This window comes from Thunnus thynnus, chromosome 15 (genome assembly GCF_963924715.1).
Source record: "Thunnus thynnus chromosome 15, fThuThy2.1, whole genome shotgun sequence".
Lineage (NCBI taxonomy): Eukaryota > Metazoa > Chordata > Actinopteri > Scombriformes > Scombridae > Thunnus > Thunnus thynnus.
The window spans coordinates 5,667,526-5,684,521 of record NC_089531.1 but is presented as its reverse complement, the minus strand read 5'-3'; the positions used below and the strand labels follow the sequence as shown (position 1 = coordinate 5,684,521).

The 16,996-nt window shown below is 38.9% G+C and overlaps 1 protein-coding gene and 1 long non-coding RNA gene across 11 annotated transcripts in view; one reads left to right on the top strand and one right to left on the bottom strand.

Annotated features, from left to right (window-relative positions):
- fam131ba (family with sequence similarity 131 member Ba) overlaps positions 1 to 16,996 on the top strand; it is a 66,211-nt gene that overhangs the window by 32,851 nt on the left and 16,364 nt on the right. For 3 of the 9 annotated variants that reach the window (XM_067612055.1, XM_067612052.1, XM_067612047.1), the window contains exon 2: positions 741 to 778. The exons of 1 other annotated variant lie outside the window; for it this stretch is intronic. In XM_067612055.1, the coding sequence (XP_067468156.1) occupies positions 741 to 778 (38 nt within the window). Of the gene's footprint in view, positions 1 to 740; positions 779 to 15,742; positions 15,779 to 16,996 lie in introns of all 9 variants that reach the window. 5 more of the 9 variants (XM_067612051.1, XM_067612049.1, XM_067612054.1 and 2 more) reach the window with 3 other exon arrangements.
- LOC137198307 (uncharacterized) overlaps positions 1 to 16,996 on the bottom strand; it is a 59,424-nt gene that overhangs the window by 27,158 nt on the left and 15,270 nt on the right. Inside the window, exon 3 of one of the 2 annotated variants that reach the window (XR_010931618.1) lies at positions 4,645 to 4,707. The exons of the other annotated variant lie outside the window; for it this stretch is intronic. This is a non-coding gene — a long non-coding RNA (uncharacterized lncRNA). The remainder of the gene's footprint in view (positions 1 to 4,644; positions 4,708 to 16,996) is intronic. 2 annotated transcript variants of the gene reach the window in all.

Genomic DNA, 16,996 nt, shown 5'->3' with positions numbered 1-16,996 from the left:
GTTTTGCTAAATGATGAGTCGAATTCAACTTTGGCACCCCTTCTGCATCAACAACATTCAAATAAATGAGGGGGCTGCTTGTTTTTTCTCCCACAGTGCTGTTAAGTGCTTACCGTTAAGGTCAAACTCAAGGTCATCGTGTTGTGTAAGCAGAAGGTTAAATCAGAGTTTCTGCTGCTTGACCAGAAACACTGAGAACAGCCTGTTTCCTTTTTTTAATTTTTTTTATTCGCAGTAATTTAATAAAGACGCACACTATTATACTTATGATATTAACTAGCAGAATGGTGTCGCCTTTTAATCGCCCTCAAATATTTTAGAATCATCTCCGGCTTTCATGACTCAAACTGGTTGTGCCCTCTGTGTGCCAAAGCTTGGCGTGGATAATTAATCTAATTTTAGCATGGCGTGTGTGTGTGTGTGTGTTAGTGGGGGAGAGAGAGAGAGAGAGAGAGAGAGAGATACTGGACAGCGTTGTCATTTTCCCTCAGCGAGCATGCTGAAGGCTGAATCAGCTTGACATACTGTTATCTTCTCCTCTTTCCATCTTCATGTTTCTCCTTCCCTCACTTGCCCTCTCTTATCATGGATGGAGACAAAGCAGTTGTGTATTCTGGATTGGATTTTTTTTTTTTCCCTCCTCATGGTTTGATACCAGTAGCTACTGAAGCACTTGTGATAATCAAAATTATCTTAAATTCATCTCTCCCTCTCTGTCTTCTTTCTCTTTGACTCTCCAGCAGCCGATGCGGTGCCGGTACGGAAAGATGGGGATCAGGTAAAATGCTATTATCTTTTTTTTTTTTTTTTTTTTTTTTAAATGCCTACACTGTTTCTTCACACCTCAATCTATTTTCCCATTTCACTGAAAGTCACTGTGACAGAATACAAAAGACACAGGTGCTGCCAGTGTCCTCGGCTCTCCTCTTAACATGTGAACGGTCCGCAGACAGACGTGCGTGAGGGTGTCGTTTCTTGTCTCCTCGAATCTTTTAGAGGTGAGAAAAGAAGCGCCGTTACTCACCCAGAACTGCCTCTTACTGTTAAGACGGCCGGGCCTCGGCTTCAAGAAAGGTCGCTCAAGCAAACTTTGAAAGACAGATTCACAATGTTTGAAGAGTGGGTTTTTTTTTTTTATGTGTGTGTGTGTGTGTTTGAGCATTTGGGTGTGTCTGAGGTTAACAGTGACATATTTTTTTTGTACTCCAGCATATTGAGCTGAATTAATAACTACAAGGTTAAAATGCTTGCCTTTCAGCTTTAATTTGATGCTGTTTACATCAGTGTTACATCAGCAGTGTCGGACACGCAGACGCTTTTTATACATAGTCCCTCATTTCTACGACATTGCGGACAAACGGTGGGATGTTTTTTAATTGGCCGAGTTAGTTACTTGACCTCAATCCGACTGATTATTCGTTTTAGTGATGAAAACTAGATTGAAAGTTAAAAGCTCTCGATGAAAAAGGTCTGGCAGGGCATCACCAGGGACGTCTGTGAGCCGTAGACTTCAGACAGTCACTGAAATATTAAATATGATGGTGCGTCCTGGTGGCTAAGTGGTTAAGGAGCACACCACAGCGTATAATCGCACTGTTAATTTGTTGCTCATTGCACCCCTTTCATTCCCCTCCTTACTTCCTGTCTGTCTCCGTACTATCACTCTCCAATAAAGGCAAGAATTCCCAAAGAAATCATCTTAAAAAAAGAGAAATAGTGCATTTGAAGACTTTAATTTTATGCTAATTGGTTCGTTTTGCTGCCTCACAGCTAGAAGATCCTGGATTTCAATCCTCCAGACAGCTGGCGTCTTTTTTGGAGTTCGCATGTTCTCGACTCAGCGGGCGCTTTGGTTTCCTTTCGCAGTCAAAAGTCCGGCTTAATCACCGACTCTAAATTGGCGGAGGTGTGAATGGTTGTCTGTCTGAATGTGTCAGGCCTGTGATAGCAACTTGTCCAGGCTGCGTCTCCCGTCTCTCACCCGATGTGAGCAGAGAAAGGCTCAGCTTCCTCTGCACGATATGCAGCTATACAGTAGTATAGATAGTGCACAGTTGGATGCAGCTGAAAGATGGGTGCTATACATTAAAAAAGGGCGACAGTTCCTAAACTGTTCATTGGATATAGAGAGTCGGTTCCACCAACCTTCAGCATTTCTTTCTTTGGTCCTTCTGATAAAATAAAATGAAACGTGTTCCTGGAGTTTACTTCCTATATTCTTGGTCAAATCAGCTCCAGTTCAGTTCAGTTGTTGTGGGAAATCTTCAGATGGGCCAATAAATCTTCAGGTCACCCACAACTTAGTATTAAACTCAAAACTTATAAGAGAAAGACTCAAAGAAATACACTGGAAGCTGGTAGAGTTCAACATGAGTAGGTTTACTCTGCATAAAGAGCAATACAAAGCAAATCGAGGCCTTGATCCTGGGATAAATTAGATAATATATCTCTCATAACCCCTCCTAATGTGGAGCTTATTTGCTGAACCCCACCTTGCTTGATCTCAACATTTTGGTAATAATCCAGACATGACTCATCTCAGAAAACAACGGTGTCTCAGACTTCTCTAACATGTATCAATCGTATTTGGCATCTTCCACATTTCTCACAATACGCATGGCCTAGCGGAGTTCACTCATTATACACAGAAAATTAAAATGTGACATTACTGATCATCCGCCTCCAACTTCCCTTGGGAACTGTCTCTTATTGACGTAAATGTTATCTTTGCACATTTACTGGCCTATTCACAACATGCATATAATTATGCTCTTTCAACTCAAAAAGTTCCCATTAATATTTACTGGTATGCAGCGCAGGTATTTACCTCATTGTAACTTCATCCGTGTACATAATATTCACAAATGCTCTCATTTGAAGTCAACTCTCCAACTCTTTAGATGTAATTTCTGCTGACATGTTACAGACATGTCTGAACTTATCACCTCCACTCGCCTTGCCAGTAGGCTCACATCTCTTGTACAGATATGACGATAGTTTAAGGCTTATGGGAACAGACATACTGAATAAACAACAATATGGGATCCCTTTTAAAACAATTACCGTCCTATTCTAAACATATGGAGTGAACAACACAACATACAGTTGAGAAAGGCTCTGTTTTAAGGCTGGAATTTTAGTTATTTGCGTTACTACAAATGTCAGTGGGAGTCAAATTAATTTAGATTTAATTTCATTCAAATTAGCCTGATATGGTTTGAAAGTTACTGTGTTAAGCGAACTAGCAGACTTGGGTACACCATCCAAATCTGTATTAATCACGGAGTGGATAAGTAGCTCAAAAGTGTAGCATAGCAATGCTAATGCTAACCGTTTCATGTAAGTGAATGAAACATGCTAAAACACTTAGCTTCGTAGTCTGGAAGGTATAGTTCAATAAAAACAGATATGTGTGGTCTAGTCTAGTCTGCTAGTTAGCCGATTAGTCAAGATAACTAGTAGACCACTGAGATAGTTGATAATAAGCTAATGCTAACCGTTTCATGTAAGTGAATGGAAGATGCTAAAACGATTAGCGCCATACTCCAGGAGGCATAGTTAAATAAAAACACAGTTTCAGGTGGTCTAACCCAGTTTGTTAGTTAATGGATTATTCAAGCTTTCAACCAAGTAGGGTCCATTTGATAGATTTAGTAGTTAATAGCAAAACATTCAAGCTATGCTAACGGTTTCATGTATGTGAATGGAGAATGCTAAAACGATTAGCATCATACTCTGGGAGATATAGTTAAATAAAAACATAGATTTGGGTGGTTTAATCTGTTTCAGTAGTTAGTTGATTAGTCAAGCTTTCTAACCAAATAGGGTCCATTTGATATATTTGGTTTATTCCATATCAGCAAAACGTTTTAGTGAATAAATGGAAAATAAAACGGTACTTGAGCTTAAAGTGAGCTGTCAATCAAATGTGAGTCCTGAGAAATGGTTTGAGCAGCCAAATGAGCTGTTTTTGAGCTAAGTTTTCTAATAGTTATGAATGTTTATTTTCATTCAGAATTTTGTGGATACTTAATGAGACACTCAACTTCGATATCGTATATGCATTTTTATGATTTCAAGCCACATTTCCAGAGGCTTTAAAATGAAGTTTTCCTTTTACTTGAACAGAAGTTCCGGTTTCACTGCAGCTCTCTCACCGTCAAATTAAAGCTGAAAGTCGCCACTTTACCCTCATTGTTTTATATTAAATCAAATGTGCTGCAGTACAGAGAAACACAATGAAAAATGTGTCACTTTATTAATATTTTCTGACTGCACTGTCTCTATAAAGTATTCAATTGTGAGTTTGGTGAGTTAATCCTTTAATCAAAAGCAGTCTTACATAGCTTCTGCCTTAAAGAACTGCTAATACCAAAATAAATGCACTAGTGTCAGTTTCAATCAAACGTTTTACTGTTCGATGGTGCTGTTTCCGAGTCTTTTCAAGCGAGAACTACTGAATATGTCTCAATATCTGGCAAGAAAATGAAAAAACAAAGGGTTGAAGATATATTAGCGTCAGCCTTCAAAAGCTCATATTAGTCAAACCTGTGTGTGTGTGTGTGTGTGTGTGTGTGTATGCCAACACGCCCGTGACTAGCTGTGCGTGACTGGGTGTGTGTGTGTGTGTTGATAGTCTCTTACCAAGGCCACAGAGCCGCTCTCCCCAGGGTTCAGACCATTACTGAGCCATGTATCACTTTTCAGCTGTGGACCCCGGGGAGAGAGAGAGAGAGATAGAGAGAGCAGCGGAAAGAGGGAGAAAGAGAGAGAGAGAGAGAGACAAAAACAGAGACATCCATCTTATTGGTTTTTTTTCCATCACTGGCTACTGCTTTTCTTTTTCTTCAGTGTTGTCATTTATACTTTTAGGGCGATGTCAGGAAGGCGAACATGCACCAGTAGTTTTATTACTTTATAAAAGGTGCATTTGTTGACATCACCATATTACATTATAAGTTAATTACGGTTTACAAGTGAGTCCTGGTCACATTTCTCATAAATCCTGTTGCTTCCTGGCTCTCTGCCTCCTCTCTACGCTCCTGCCAACAACAGAAAATATCGCACATGTGATATTCGGTGGCTTCGGCATCACTAGCGGAATTCGTTTTTTTTGATCAAGCGCCGCTGCTCCTGTTGAGCGCCGATCCTGTGGCAGCCTTCGAGTTGTTTACTTTCACAAACATGTCTCCTCTGTGTAATTTATAGACCTGCAGAGAGGGAGAGGCCAGCGGGTGGAGAGGGATTTGACAGAATATAATAAACAGGAGCTCAGAGAGATGATTCAGACTCAGAAAACAGTGGGGCTCTGGACCAAGAGCAACAAACACTATAAAGACTGACAAATAAAATAAATATTATACACCCAGACTTAGAAACAGGCTATTAAAAAAAGATTTGATAAGAAATACAGACTGAATGTGCAAGAGTTAATTGAATAGCACAGACTCAGAATTCAAACCTTCTGACCAGAAATGGAAACATCATCATCATCATCATACATCTCTGAGTCATACAACAGACTCAGAGATACAAGCAGAGCAATTGTACGGGAGCTACAAGTTTTTAATCTAGTCTTTGCACTTTACAAACTGGACGTGACAAACTCAGAAATCTGAACTGAAGACGACAGATTTGGAGTTCGGCCACTTTTGGGTTTTATTGGTGAGAAACAAATGAAAAACTGTCACGTTATTCCTTTTTAGTTTTGGTTCTTCAACATTAACCAGAGAGAGGAGGACGAATGAAGGAGAAGTCTGCAGAAAATTCAGCTTTATGAACATCTCAGTATCCTCCATGTGTCTCTTTCAATTAAAACTATGACTTTTGGGCTTTCACAGTACTGTAAATCCAGATTCAGATGATTACAAACTTTCCCTATTATTAAAATAGCAGGTAACACTTTATTAATTTACCAATTTAACATTCATAAGCAGTATATAAACATTTAATAAATGGTTTATGACACTATAATGTAGTTATGAGCAGATATAAGGACATTTTAAGTGTGTAGAGTATTTGTCAGCAATTATATCTTCTTTATGAAGATATATTTTATGTTATTACAACTATGTTTTACTATATTGTCATTTATTATCTGTTTAAACAGCAGTCCCCAGTTATGGGAGGAGTTGTAGTTGTTAACAAATACATTGATAAACACTTATATCTGCTTACAACTACATTATAATGTGTTATAAACCATTTATTAACTGTTTATAAATGCTAAATAGGTAAAGTGTTAACAAATAAGAAATGAAGACAACTGTGCAGCATCATTTAAACTCTTTATATCCTCTGTGTGGGAGCTGATGTTAATAGAAAGTCTTCAGCTCATGATAAGAATCTGATCTGGGAACTGAAGGACCCTCCTCTACTTCTTCACATTTCTATTTGATAATTCTCTCTGGGTTCTTGATAACTTTACATGCACAAGGACTTATAATAACTAATGTCATTAGTAATTCTTAACTAATCTGTTATTAATTATAATGGTGTGTTTGATATATCAGATTCAATTAGTTTTGTGCAAGATCATTATTAAATCATCAGACTCACTGCTAACCATTACAGACATATGAACATTCATTTAGAGCTGCAATGATTAGTTGATCTACTATATTGATAATTGATTAATTGCCTCAGTCACTTTTAAAGGGATTTGCTGCTCTTAGTTGTATATGTTAGCAATTGTTAGCAGCCCTACATTCATTAATATACTTTAATATACTTTAGCATATTTAGACACATAATACAAACAATATACTTCTAGTAGATGAACAAACACAGTAATCAAAGCTATGAGCTCATCACGCTGGACTCACATTAACACATGAAACTCTGTCCACTAAAGTGAAGAAGAAGAACATCCCAGCAGCTTCGGGCTCAGCAAAAAGGTACATTAGCCTGAAACATCAGCCTGTTTGTGGTTCCACTAAAAGTCAGATCGATACTGAGTGCTCCTATCAGATCTCCTCGGAGGATACACGCCTTCCAAACTCACACAAGTATTATTACAAGGATGGAAAACAACAAACAGATCTCACTGAGATTTAGCTGCAGCTGATGTCAAGACTTAATTTAGCGCCATTAGCAGTTGGTTTTTTTTTCAGTCCAGGAAACACACATGGCATCAAATGAGTTACTGATAGATGAAACCACAAAGAAAGCTCCTGTTTCTATTCAAATTCTTAAATGTTTTTCCATCTGTTTTCACCAGGACTTGAATATTTTCAATGTGAAACAGCATTTTTACATCATACAACTAAAAAAAAAACCTAATGAAATTCCTTAAAGATTAGCAGCTCTCCCAGCAAGATGATCCCACAGCACGAAACTTTAAAAGAATTGCTTATCTTGTATGCAATGTGATACAAAACCTTACAACTGGTTTCAATTATGTATTATTTTGTGCACATTGAGCCACTGATAAACTTTTACTCTTTAACTGAAGGGGGCCAATGAACTAATAATGATGTAAGAGAAAGAAATATGAAATGAAAGACTTCCATAAACCCCAGAATTCACTCTTCACAGCTTCTAAGATTCTTAATTTGGGATAAAATTCAACATTTTTGTCAAATACACAGCTAAAGTTCCTGGGTTAGGGTTAGGGTAGTGTTAGGGCAGGGGTAGGGTTAGGGTAGGATTAGGGTAGGGTTGGGGTTAAGGTAGGGTTAGGGTTAGGGTAGGGTTAAGGTAGGGTTAGGGTTAGGGTTGGGGTTAGGGTAGGGTTAGGGTTAGGGTTAGGGTTAGGGTTAGGGTTAGGGTTAAGGTAGGGTTAGGGTAGGGTTAGGGGTAGGGTAGGGTTAGGGTTAGGGTTAGGGTTAGGGTTAAGGTAGGGTTAGGGTAGGGTTAGGGGTAGGGTAGGGTTAGGGTTAGGGTTGGGGTTAGGGTAGGGTTAGGGTTAGGGTTAGGGTTAGGGTTAGGGTTAAGGTAGGGTTAGGGTAGGGTTAGGGGTAGGGTAGGGTTGGGGTTAGGGTAGGGTTGGGGTTAGGGTAGGGTTAGGGTTAGGGTTAGGGTTAGGGTTAGGGTTAAGGTAGGGTTAGGGTAGGGTTAGGGGTAGGGTAGGGTTAGGGTTAGGGTTAGGGTTAGGGTTAAGGTAGGGTTAGGGTAGGGTTAGGGGTAGGGTTGGAGTTAGGGTAGGGTTGGGGTTAGGGTAGGGTTGGGGTTAGGGTTAGGGTAGGGTTAGGGTTAGGGTTAGGGTTAAGGTAGGGTTAGGGTAGGGTTGGGGTTAGGGTAGGGTTAGGGTTAGGGTTAGGGTTAGGGTTAAGGTAGGGTTAGGGTAGGGTTAGGGGTAGGGTTGGAGTTAGGGTAGGGTTGGGGTTAGGGTAGGGTTGGGGTTAGGGTTAGGGTAGGGTTAGGGTTAGGATAAAATTCAACATTTTTGTCAAATACACAGTTAAAGTTCCTGCTATGACTGTAATATATCTATGCCTCTAGCCCAAAGCATGCTGGGATTGGCTCCAGCACTCTGTGACCCCTTGAAAAGGATGAATACAGTATGTATAGAAAATGGTTGGTTAGATAGAATTATTATTGCATAAAAAGGTCTTCTTCAGTGAAAACGCTTTATGGCATGACTCCCACTTGCATAAAGAGCTGATTTAATCATCTGAGCACAGAGTTAAACGTTGAAGCTGACAATATCAGTTCACCGAGCGGCTGTCAATGTTATCGTGGATGAATAGATTTTGGAGTTTCGACTCGGACAATGCCGCCGCGTCTCACTTCGATTTAGGAGAGGAGGGCCGCGAGCGACAAGGCTTCTGGGGGGGGGGAAGAGCTCCGCTATTACTTTATAGAGTCAGTGATGATGACGTCTGATTTTTTTTTTTGTCCTCAGTTGACCGTGAGAGCTTAACATTCACACATACTGAGGGGTGTTTGTGAATCCAAATCCTGCAACCTCTAACACAACACAACACACAGTCCAAGGACATTGATGACATCACTTGCGTCTCCTCACACATTTGACCATGATAAATCACGGTTGAAACCTCCCACACACACAGTTATTAATTCATTTATGTGAGCAGCACACTGACCCTGAACCCTGTTGGGTTAGTATTAGCTGAATAATTGAGAGGGTAATGTCTTCAGTTTTCTGCTCCGTGGCATAAAATGATGATAATTTATCTGCAGCGGTTGGCAGGGTCGTTGATCAATACCAAGGACTGAATGATTAGCTGCTGCTTTTTTTAAGATTCACTGTGCTGTATCTTTGGTACGTAATAATAGAAATACTCTTGGTACTACTGTCTATTAGGTCATCCTTTATAAATAATGTATACGTTGTGATTAATAGCTTAATTAATGGTTGAGAAATGCTTTACGGATTAGTAATAAGTCATTAATAACTTTGGGTTGCCAGGTTGTGAAAAATCCCTTTGGCTAGTGTTTATCTTGCTTTGTCTGGACAGTTTGACCTTTGACCTTCAAAATCAGTTGACAAACAAGTATTTATTTTTTTATTTCTTACTTAATATTTAAATCAGGTTGTGTCATTGAGATTGAGACCCGAGAACAAGAATCAACCATAATCAGACAACCAGCGTACAGAAACAACACAACTACAGCCAGACAACCACAATCAACAAATAACAGACATCAGATAATGAAGCTTTAAAATCTCTAAGAGGAATCAAAAGAATCTAGTTTGAAGGAAATTTGTAGTGTATTCAATTAAAAAAGTGCAGAGAAACCAGTCCAGCATAAATGAGTATATAAATATGAGAGGTGTTAGGTAGTTATTGGATTGTTTAAATGTAGTTACAAGATTTAAATATAAATGAACATTCACTGTACATACACAGACTTGATTGATAGGTAGATGACTGGTTTGGTTGCCCTTGGTTGCACAGTGACAAATAACAAAAGATCGGATTCTGCCTAGATAATAAATCAGACCCAGTAAAGCAGAACATAAATATGAAAAAAAAACCTTTAAAATGAACACATCCAAAAAGAATACATATAAAAAAGACCTTACTACTACTACTACTACTACTATTACTATGTCGAAAGCACAACCCGTCTCTCAGGAAACAAGCAAGTATCACATGTCATCATTCAAAGGTCTCACAGCTGTGGACACAAAAGAGCCTCTAAATCGTTCTGTGGAGCATCTCTGCGCCCTAAACTGATCCCTCAGCACACATTTTAGATTTTAAAAAAAGCACCAAACAGAGGTAGACCTTCAAACTGAAGTAGATCATCCTCTATTTGGTGTTTTCAGTAGTGACTTGATGGATCCTTGTTGTCAAATACTGACACTTTGTCTCATGCAGACACTCAAGGCTGAATTTACTAATAAACCAACCTGTCTGCAGTTACATATGCTAATGATACATAAATAAAGGATTATTACAACAATCCATCAAAGGCTACAGCTGTAAATATCAATAAAAACATTGTGTTCCAGATGCTCTGCAGCTTTTACAGAAGGTCAAAGTGTCTGTTGTTGGATTAAAGTCGTTCTTATTAATGATTTATTACCGATATACAAATAATTTATTGACCATTAATAAAGACACTAGTTAAAACTTACAACCTCACGATAAAGGGCCACTTTATGGTACCGATATCTTTACTGAAACTTTTTCAATTAGCATCGTAGAAACACTGAAAGTACAAGAACTTCCATACAAATAGGAGATAATGTCTCCAACAGAGGTCATAACTGACTCAATACACCTTTAACACTCAATACATTAACATTTAACTAAAAATAAAATTAATGAGCATAAAAAATACATCACTAGTGTTGATTATACGAGTAATAATTCGATATATGTTACATTTTAAATGATAATGAGACGATTCCTCCTCGGTCGCCTTGGATCTTTGTGAGCGATTTACTTTAGTTGATGAAAGTGAAAGATTAATTTGCTCCAGTCCGAGCTGCAGCTCCACTGCTGAGCGTGTTCATTAGCTTTTTGAGATTAAATAAAGCATTACAGTATTCAATTAGTTCAGTTTAGTCTGTCAGCTGTGTGAGTTTTACACAATGAGTGTCTGTGATTAACGGCATGTTTGCTCAGGAAAAAACCTCCTCAGTGAATAGACGCTGAGGTTCTGACCCAGGTGAGCTTGTTACTAAACCTGTATGATCCAGCATCTTTCCCTGCTCTTGTTAATGTGGATCTGAGGCAAAAAAAAACCCCCAAAAAAAAGGCGACTGGTGACTTGTGCGAGGCTTTGCTAAATCCCTCTGCCATCTCATTGGCTGCTTTTGTTAGAGAGGGATTATTCTTATTCCTCATTCACTTGTCATGAAAATAAACATCTCTGACATGAATATTACATCGATGCTTCCCAGAAAGCAAAAAAAAAAAGAGGGGGCCCGCAGCAGGAAGACAGAATTAATTTTAGCTGTTGGTGTCCGCTAACCATCCCCCTGTATTTGACACCAGATGGAAAATGTTTATCAGGGCGGTGAGGGTTTAAATCAGAGTCAGAACAAAATTCATTCATGGGGATAATTCTGGTCGTAGTGTTACTTGTGCCCAGCAGCTGCTGATTAAAGCATGAATAAATACAAAGACAGAGGCCGAGCTCCATCTTAATGTTGTGTCACCGCTGGTGCGTGTTTTCTGTTTCTCATTCTCTCTTTTATTGCCAAATTCAAATGAGCTTGTCCGTCGTCCACCAGCCATGTTATTACTCTATTAGCATTTTTATTATTGTTTGCTTTGTTTCCTTAGATGACCTCGTGTGCATAGTCGATCTCACCGGCGGTAATAATGTTATTATATGAAAAAGGATCCTGACCTGCTCTGTTACGTTATAGATATTGAAGAAAGAGTATCTGTTGTACAACAACACACACACACACACACACACACCTTTACAGCCTAAAGATGTCCATGTAAAAATACACTAGAGGCCTGTATCCAGCTACAAGCGCGTTCACGTGAAAGAGGAGGGGTTGTTAACTACGAGTGACATCATCAGATCCATAAATGAAGTACTTCATGATATGAGATGAAACAGTGATACCAAGAACCTGCGGAAAACTTCTGATTTAGGGACAGAAAAGTGCCATATTCAACGAAGCCTGTAATCATACAACAGAATGAGAAGATGTAGATGTAGTATTTTTTGCTATTTAGTTGGATGATGAAGAAATCATTCTGAATATGTCACATAAAAAAAAGAAAGAAAGTAGTTAATGACTGATGAGTCTATCTGACCCAAATGTTGCATTTATAATAACGGGAGCCAATTAACAGTGTGTGGATTATTTTTCTAATAAAAGACAATCTTTCGTTTTTATTTGCAGTTATCATCACACAGTTGATTCATGTTGTTCTGAACTTTAAAATGCAGCTAAAATCATCATTATGTGTTTAGAGTCATAAACGATCTCTCTGTTTGTTAGAAGTTCTGTTTTAAAACCAGAGTAGAAATAGAAAGCCTGGAACAATAAAATGTTTCTACTGAACTATAAAAATATATATTGCTCCTTTTTACTTGTCACTTTATTGTAAACTCAAGACTTCTGTCCATGTCGGGATCTTGTAGGTTTCCAGTGATCTGATTGGTCAGTGGTCGGAGTGTTGACAGGTTGTGATCTGATCCTCTGAAGTCTGAAGTTATCTCACTAACCCCAAATCCTGCTTCATAGTAGCAGGCCTCTGGTGTCGTCTGAAATCACACAGTTGGGACTGAAATAAGATGAGATTCTGATCAACGTTTGCTGGTTCCAACATCTCAAATGTGGAGACATTATGCAGTTAAAAAGTAAACTTGTTTTATTGTCAAAAATATAACTAACAGCAATGACAACAGTAAACTTCACTGGAATTATCATTATTATTGTTGATTAAATTGTCTAGTAAGCAAAGATTCTCCTTTATAGTTAAAACAAAAATAGATATTGGGCTAAATGGATTTTTGATACATTTGTTATAATATATGCATACTATATAGTCTATAGTTAGTTAATAACAGTCACCAATGACTTTTTCGTGTATTAATTTATCCACTTTACCAATTTATCTTACAATTTTATCTTTTATTTCCACCATTATAATGCAAGTTACAGAAAAGCATTTTCCAAACGTTATTTGTCATGAAGAGCAGCAGGAACAGAGTCAAATATAAGAGACTTCAAGCTGAGCGAAGCTGAAGAATAAAGTCTTTAAGGCTTGACTGCAGGCAGAACAAACTGAATGACGCTGAACAGGAGCAGAACAAACTGAACAGAACAGAGGATCCAGTAAAGACTGAACAGAAAACCAGGGCTAAAATACAAACTGAACTAATGAGGAAATGGGTAACAGGTGACTAGACAGGGCAAGAGGCAAGGAGGTGATTGGCTGGGGGGGGAGACACGGGGAGCAGGGCAGGGGTGACGAGGCTAGATGCAGGGCAGGTGTGTGAAAGGGCAAAACAAACACTGGAACACAAAACCTCTTGATACAAACCAGCATACACCAACCCATCCAAGAATATACATGAAGCCTAACCCAAACACACAACACTTCAACCTCCATCTGCAACATATAAAACCAGAAACCCCCAAACACAAAACTAGAGTCCAAAAACCCTGAATCCATGACTCTATTGATGTCAACAGATTGAAAAAAGGGGTTTAAAAAACAAATATTTAATGATGCATTGAACTGATGCAGTGATGGAGTTTTAAACACATCAGACATGTTTCCAATGCATAGACTGTAACTAGGGATGCACGATATTATCGGCACGTCATCGGTATCGGCCGATAATCGCTCTAAAATGAAATATCAGCATTTACCTGACTGTGCTTCCCTCGACGGACTGTGTCACCCTGACGGTCCCGGTGCTTCCTCCGCAGGCTGCACTTCACTCAGCTGCTTGTCAGACCTGCTGCTTCTTCCCACTTTAACCTGAATAACAAACCGGGGCTCCGGTTGGATCCACATGGAGAGCCGGAGCTAACGTTAGCTGGGAGGATAGCTGGCTGCGCTTCCCTCCAGTCATGCTGCGGCTGGCTAACGCTCCGCTAGCATATGTGCATATATCAGTATCGGCAATCGGCCACAATGAGTTAGAAATATCGGCATATCGGATATCGTCAAAAAATCCAATATCGTGCATCCCTAACTGTAACTGCACTAACACGTACTGTTCTGAAATGCAAGTTAATGACATGTTATTTACTGCACCGTTACATCAGTTAGTCATATACATTAACAACCCATCAGCTATCTTCCACTCTACTGACAAGCAACGACGTTAGCTAGCTTCATGGCAAACTGGGAAGCCAATATAGCAACAGATAAACTGCAAGCATGTTGTTTATTTACTCACTACAACTCTCTTATTGACCTTTTATCCAAAAATGTAAACACAAGTTTGTCAACTGCAGTAGGTTCTGCATGAGATTTTTGCTCTAAAGCTGCTTTATACAAGCAAACAGGCTTTAAAAAAGGTTTTAAAAAAAACTACTTTTAACTTTTTTCATATGATCATAAATTAAACCCTGACAAAGATAGTAAAAGCTATTTGAGTCACGTCTGTGGCAGCAGCAGCAGCTTTGTGAAGAAAGGAGATAAAAGTTTTGGCATTTGCTTTGACATAAAGTTTAGGGCATTTTCCGTTTCACCTCTCATGCAGTCCGTGATCTGTGACTCTGAATATAGTACAACTATGCTAACAAGCTTAAAGTGCCAGTAGGAGAAAGTCTTAAGGGCAATGTGATGTGACAAATGGCCTGATGTGAAGAAGAAATAAATCCTTTTGACAGCATGGTATTTAAATTCTCACTTTATATAATAATAATTTCAATGTTTCCGCTGTCTTTGTGTCTGTTAACAGTATGATGAATATGCATGATTTCCTCTGTCTGTCTGTGTGTATGTATGTGGAAGTGTAAGAGAACACAGAATTAATGGCGTCCAGGTTTGGCTACCCGTCAGATTTACTGTTGCCCCCAGCAACAGTGTGCCAGCTGAATGGTATCCATTGGTTACCTAAACATTCTGGGCAGTGTAGACGGACAAAGAGATGCTGCACACAAATAGTATTCCCCTTCCCTTTCCACCAAATGGCTCTCATGTCCTCTTTGTCTGAGCTGATTGAAATAATATAAAAGTGGTTTTTATGTTGTTAAATCTTACAGGATTAGGTTATTGTATTTATGTTTATGATGTAATACAATTGGTGCAGTTTTCTGGCTTCTTTAGTGTCTGTTAGCATTACAAAAAAATTATAATTCTCAAGCTTATTGTTGCTGTGAGCTAATAATACACAAATACTACGTCAACTAAATATGATTCCTGCATGCATTTTGATGCAGTAACATTAAAAGAATCATAAGGTGTAGAAAAGGAGGGAACGGATTGAACTATTTACTGTACGGTGCAGTCTCAGTGCTCCATCCATTTTTGTAATTTTGCATCACAATGGACTCTGAAATTACAACTGAAGCGACTGAAACTCTTAAGATATCACATTTCTAATTCAATTTAAGACCATGTTAACTTGAAATATAAAGTAGTTTAAAACCAAACACTTGTGAACTGTCAGAGGAAAGATTTACAAACTATATTTCAGTATATTTCGGAAACAGCTGACACTCCATTATCCAAAATGTAAATGTTTAAATTAGTGTATTTGGGACTAAGGCTTAAGACCAGTTTATATGTCACCATTTCTCTCTTTTAAATCTCATTCCTTTCTTCCCTCCTTTTCTATACTTTCCTACACTTTTTCTCCTCCCTCCCCCTCCTCTCCCCTCTTCTCCCTCCCCCAGCATGGCTGTGCCGAGTTTCCCTGGGAAGGAATCAATGTAAGTCTCCTTGTTTAAATCTCCTTCCTTTCTTTCTCTCCCCCCCCCCCCAAAAAAAATCTCTTCTCTTCTCTTCTCGTCATCACCCCCCCCTCCTCCATCGCTCCTCCGCTACCTGAGTTCGGGCTTTGAGTACATAAGTTGACATCCCACTCGTTTATCCTTCCACCCTTTCCTTGCCTCTTATCTCTCTCTCCCACACCCTCTCTCTCTCTCTTATCCCCGACTTTTTCTTTTTCTCCCTGTAAACTCTCCTCGCTTCCATCCGTCTCCTCTCTCGGCCCTCTGCTAATCTACTGTACTGCAAGCTTCATATATATATATATATATAAATATATATATATATATATATAGAGTCACAGATAATAGGCTGTAATAAGCTTATCTTATCCGCAGCTGAAGCCTTTGTACAAGTCCCAGTTTTTTACTGAAAGCACTGCATGGTGAAGTGCATCGCTACTGAGCTGATTCTGTACCTTAAGCAGAATTTATTTGCTCAAAAAAAATAAGACCTGGACGCAAATAATCTCACATAGACACACTTCTGGTTCAACCGACGGAGGTCTGGTGAAATTCTTTGCTGACCCAAAGGATTTCTGTACAAGCACAAAAAAAAAAAATCAAACAAAAAAAAAGCTTGTTTGATTTGTTTTTCTAACCAACAATGCAACAACTTTGCATTGTTATGTTAAGTGCTCGCTAATTTGTTAGCAGTTATGGAGTTAGATTTATCAAACTTGTCTCACAGCATGTCATGCTTTGAAATGGAAGAGAGATGCTTGTTTCCATAGCAAAATATTATACTACAAAAGTGACGGCAGTTCACAATCACAAGGAGGCGGAGTGTTCCTCTCTGCAATTCACGAGAAAAGGCCAATTCATAGCATCCACATGGCTGTGAGGGTCTGTGCCAAGCGCCAACCTCCTGAAGCTAATACAGAATAACCTTAAAGTGCCACCGACGGCCGCTAGATGCTCCAACTGACTCCCGTTCAAAAAGCCTCAACTTCTCTTAAGTAACTTAGAAATACTAAGTCAATCGTTTTTTTCAGAGTCTTTATGGTCTAAATCTCTAAATTCAGGCCCTCTGATCAGTGTGCTGGTGGTCATTTTGGATATTATTGCTCCGTTAATAAGATTTGAAGACTTATAATAGCTTTGATGTCTGCCGTTTGTCACAATTTAGCACAATTTAGCTAAAGTTGCTAATGTTAGCCC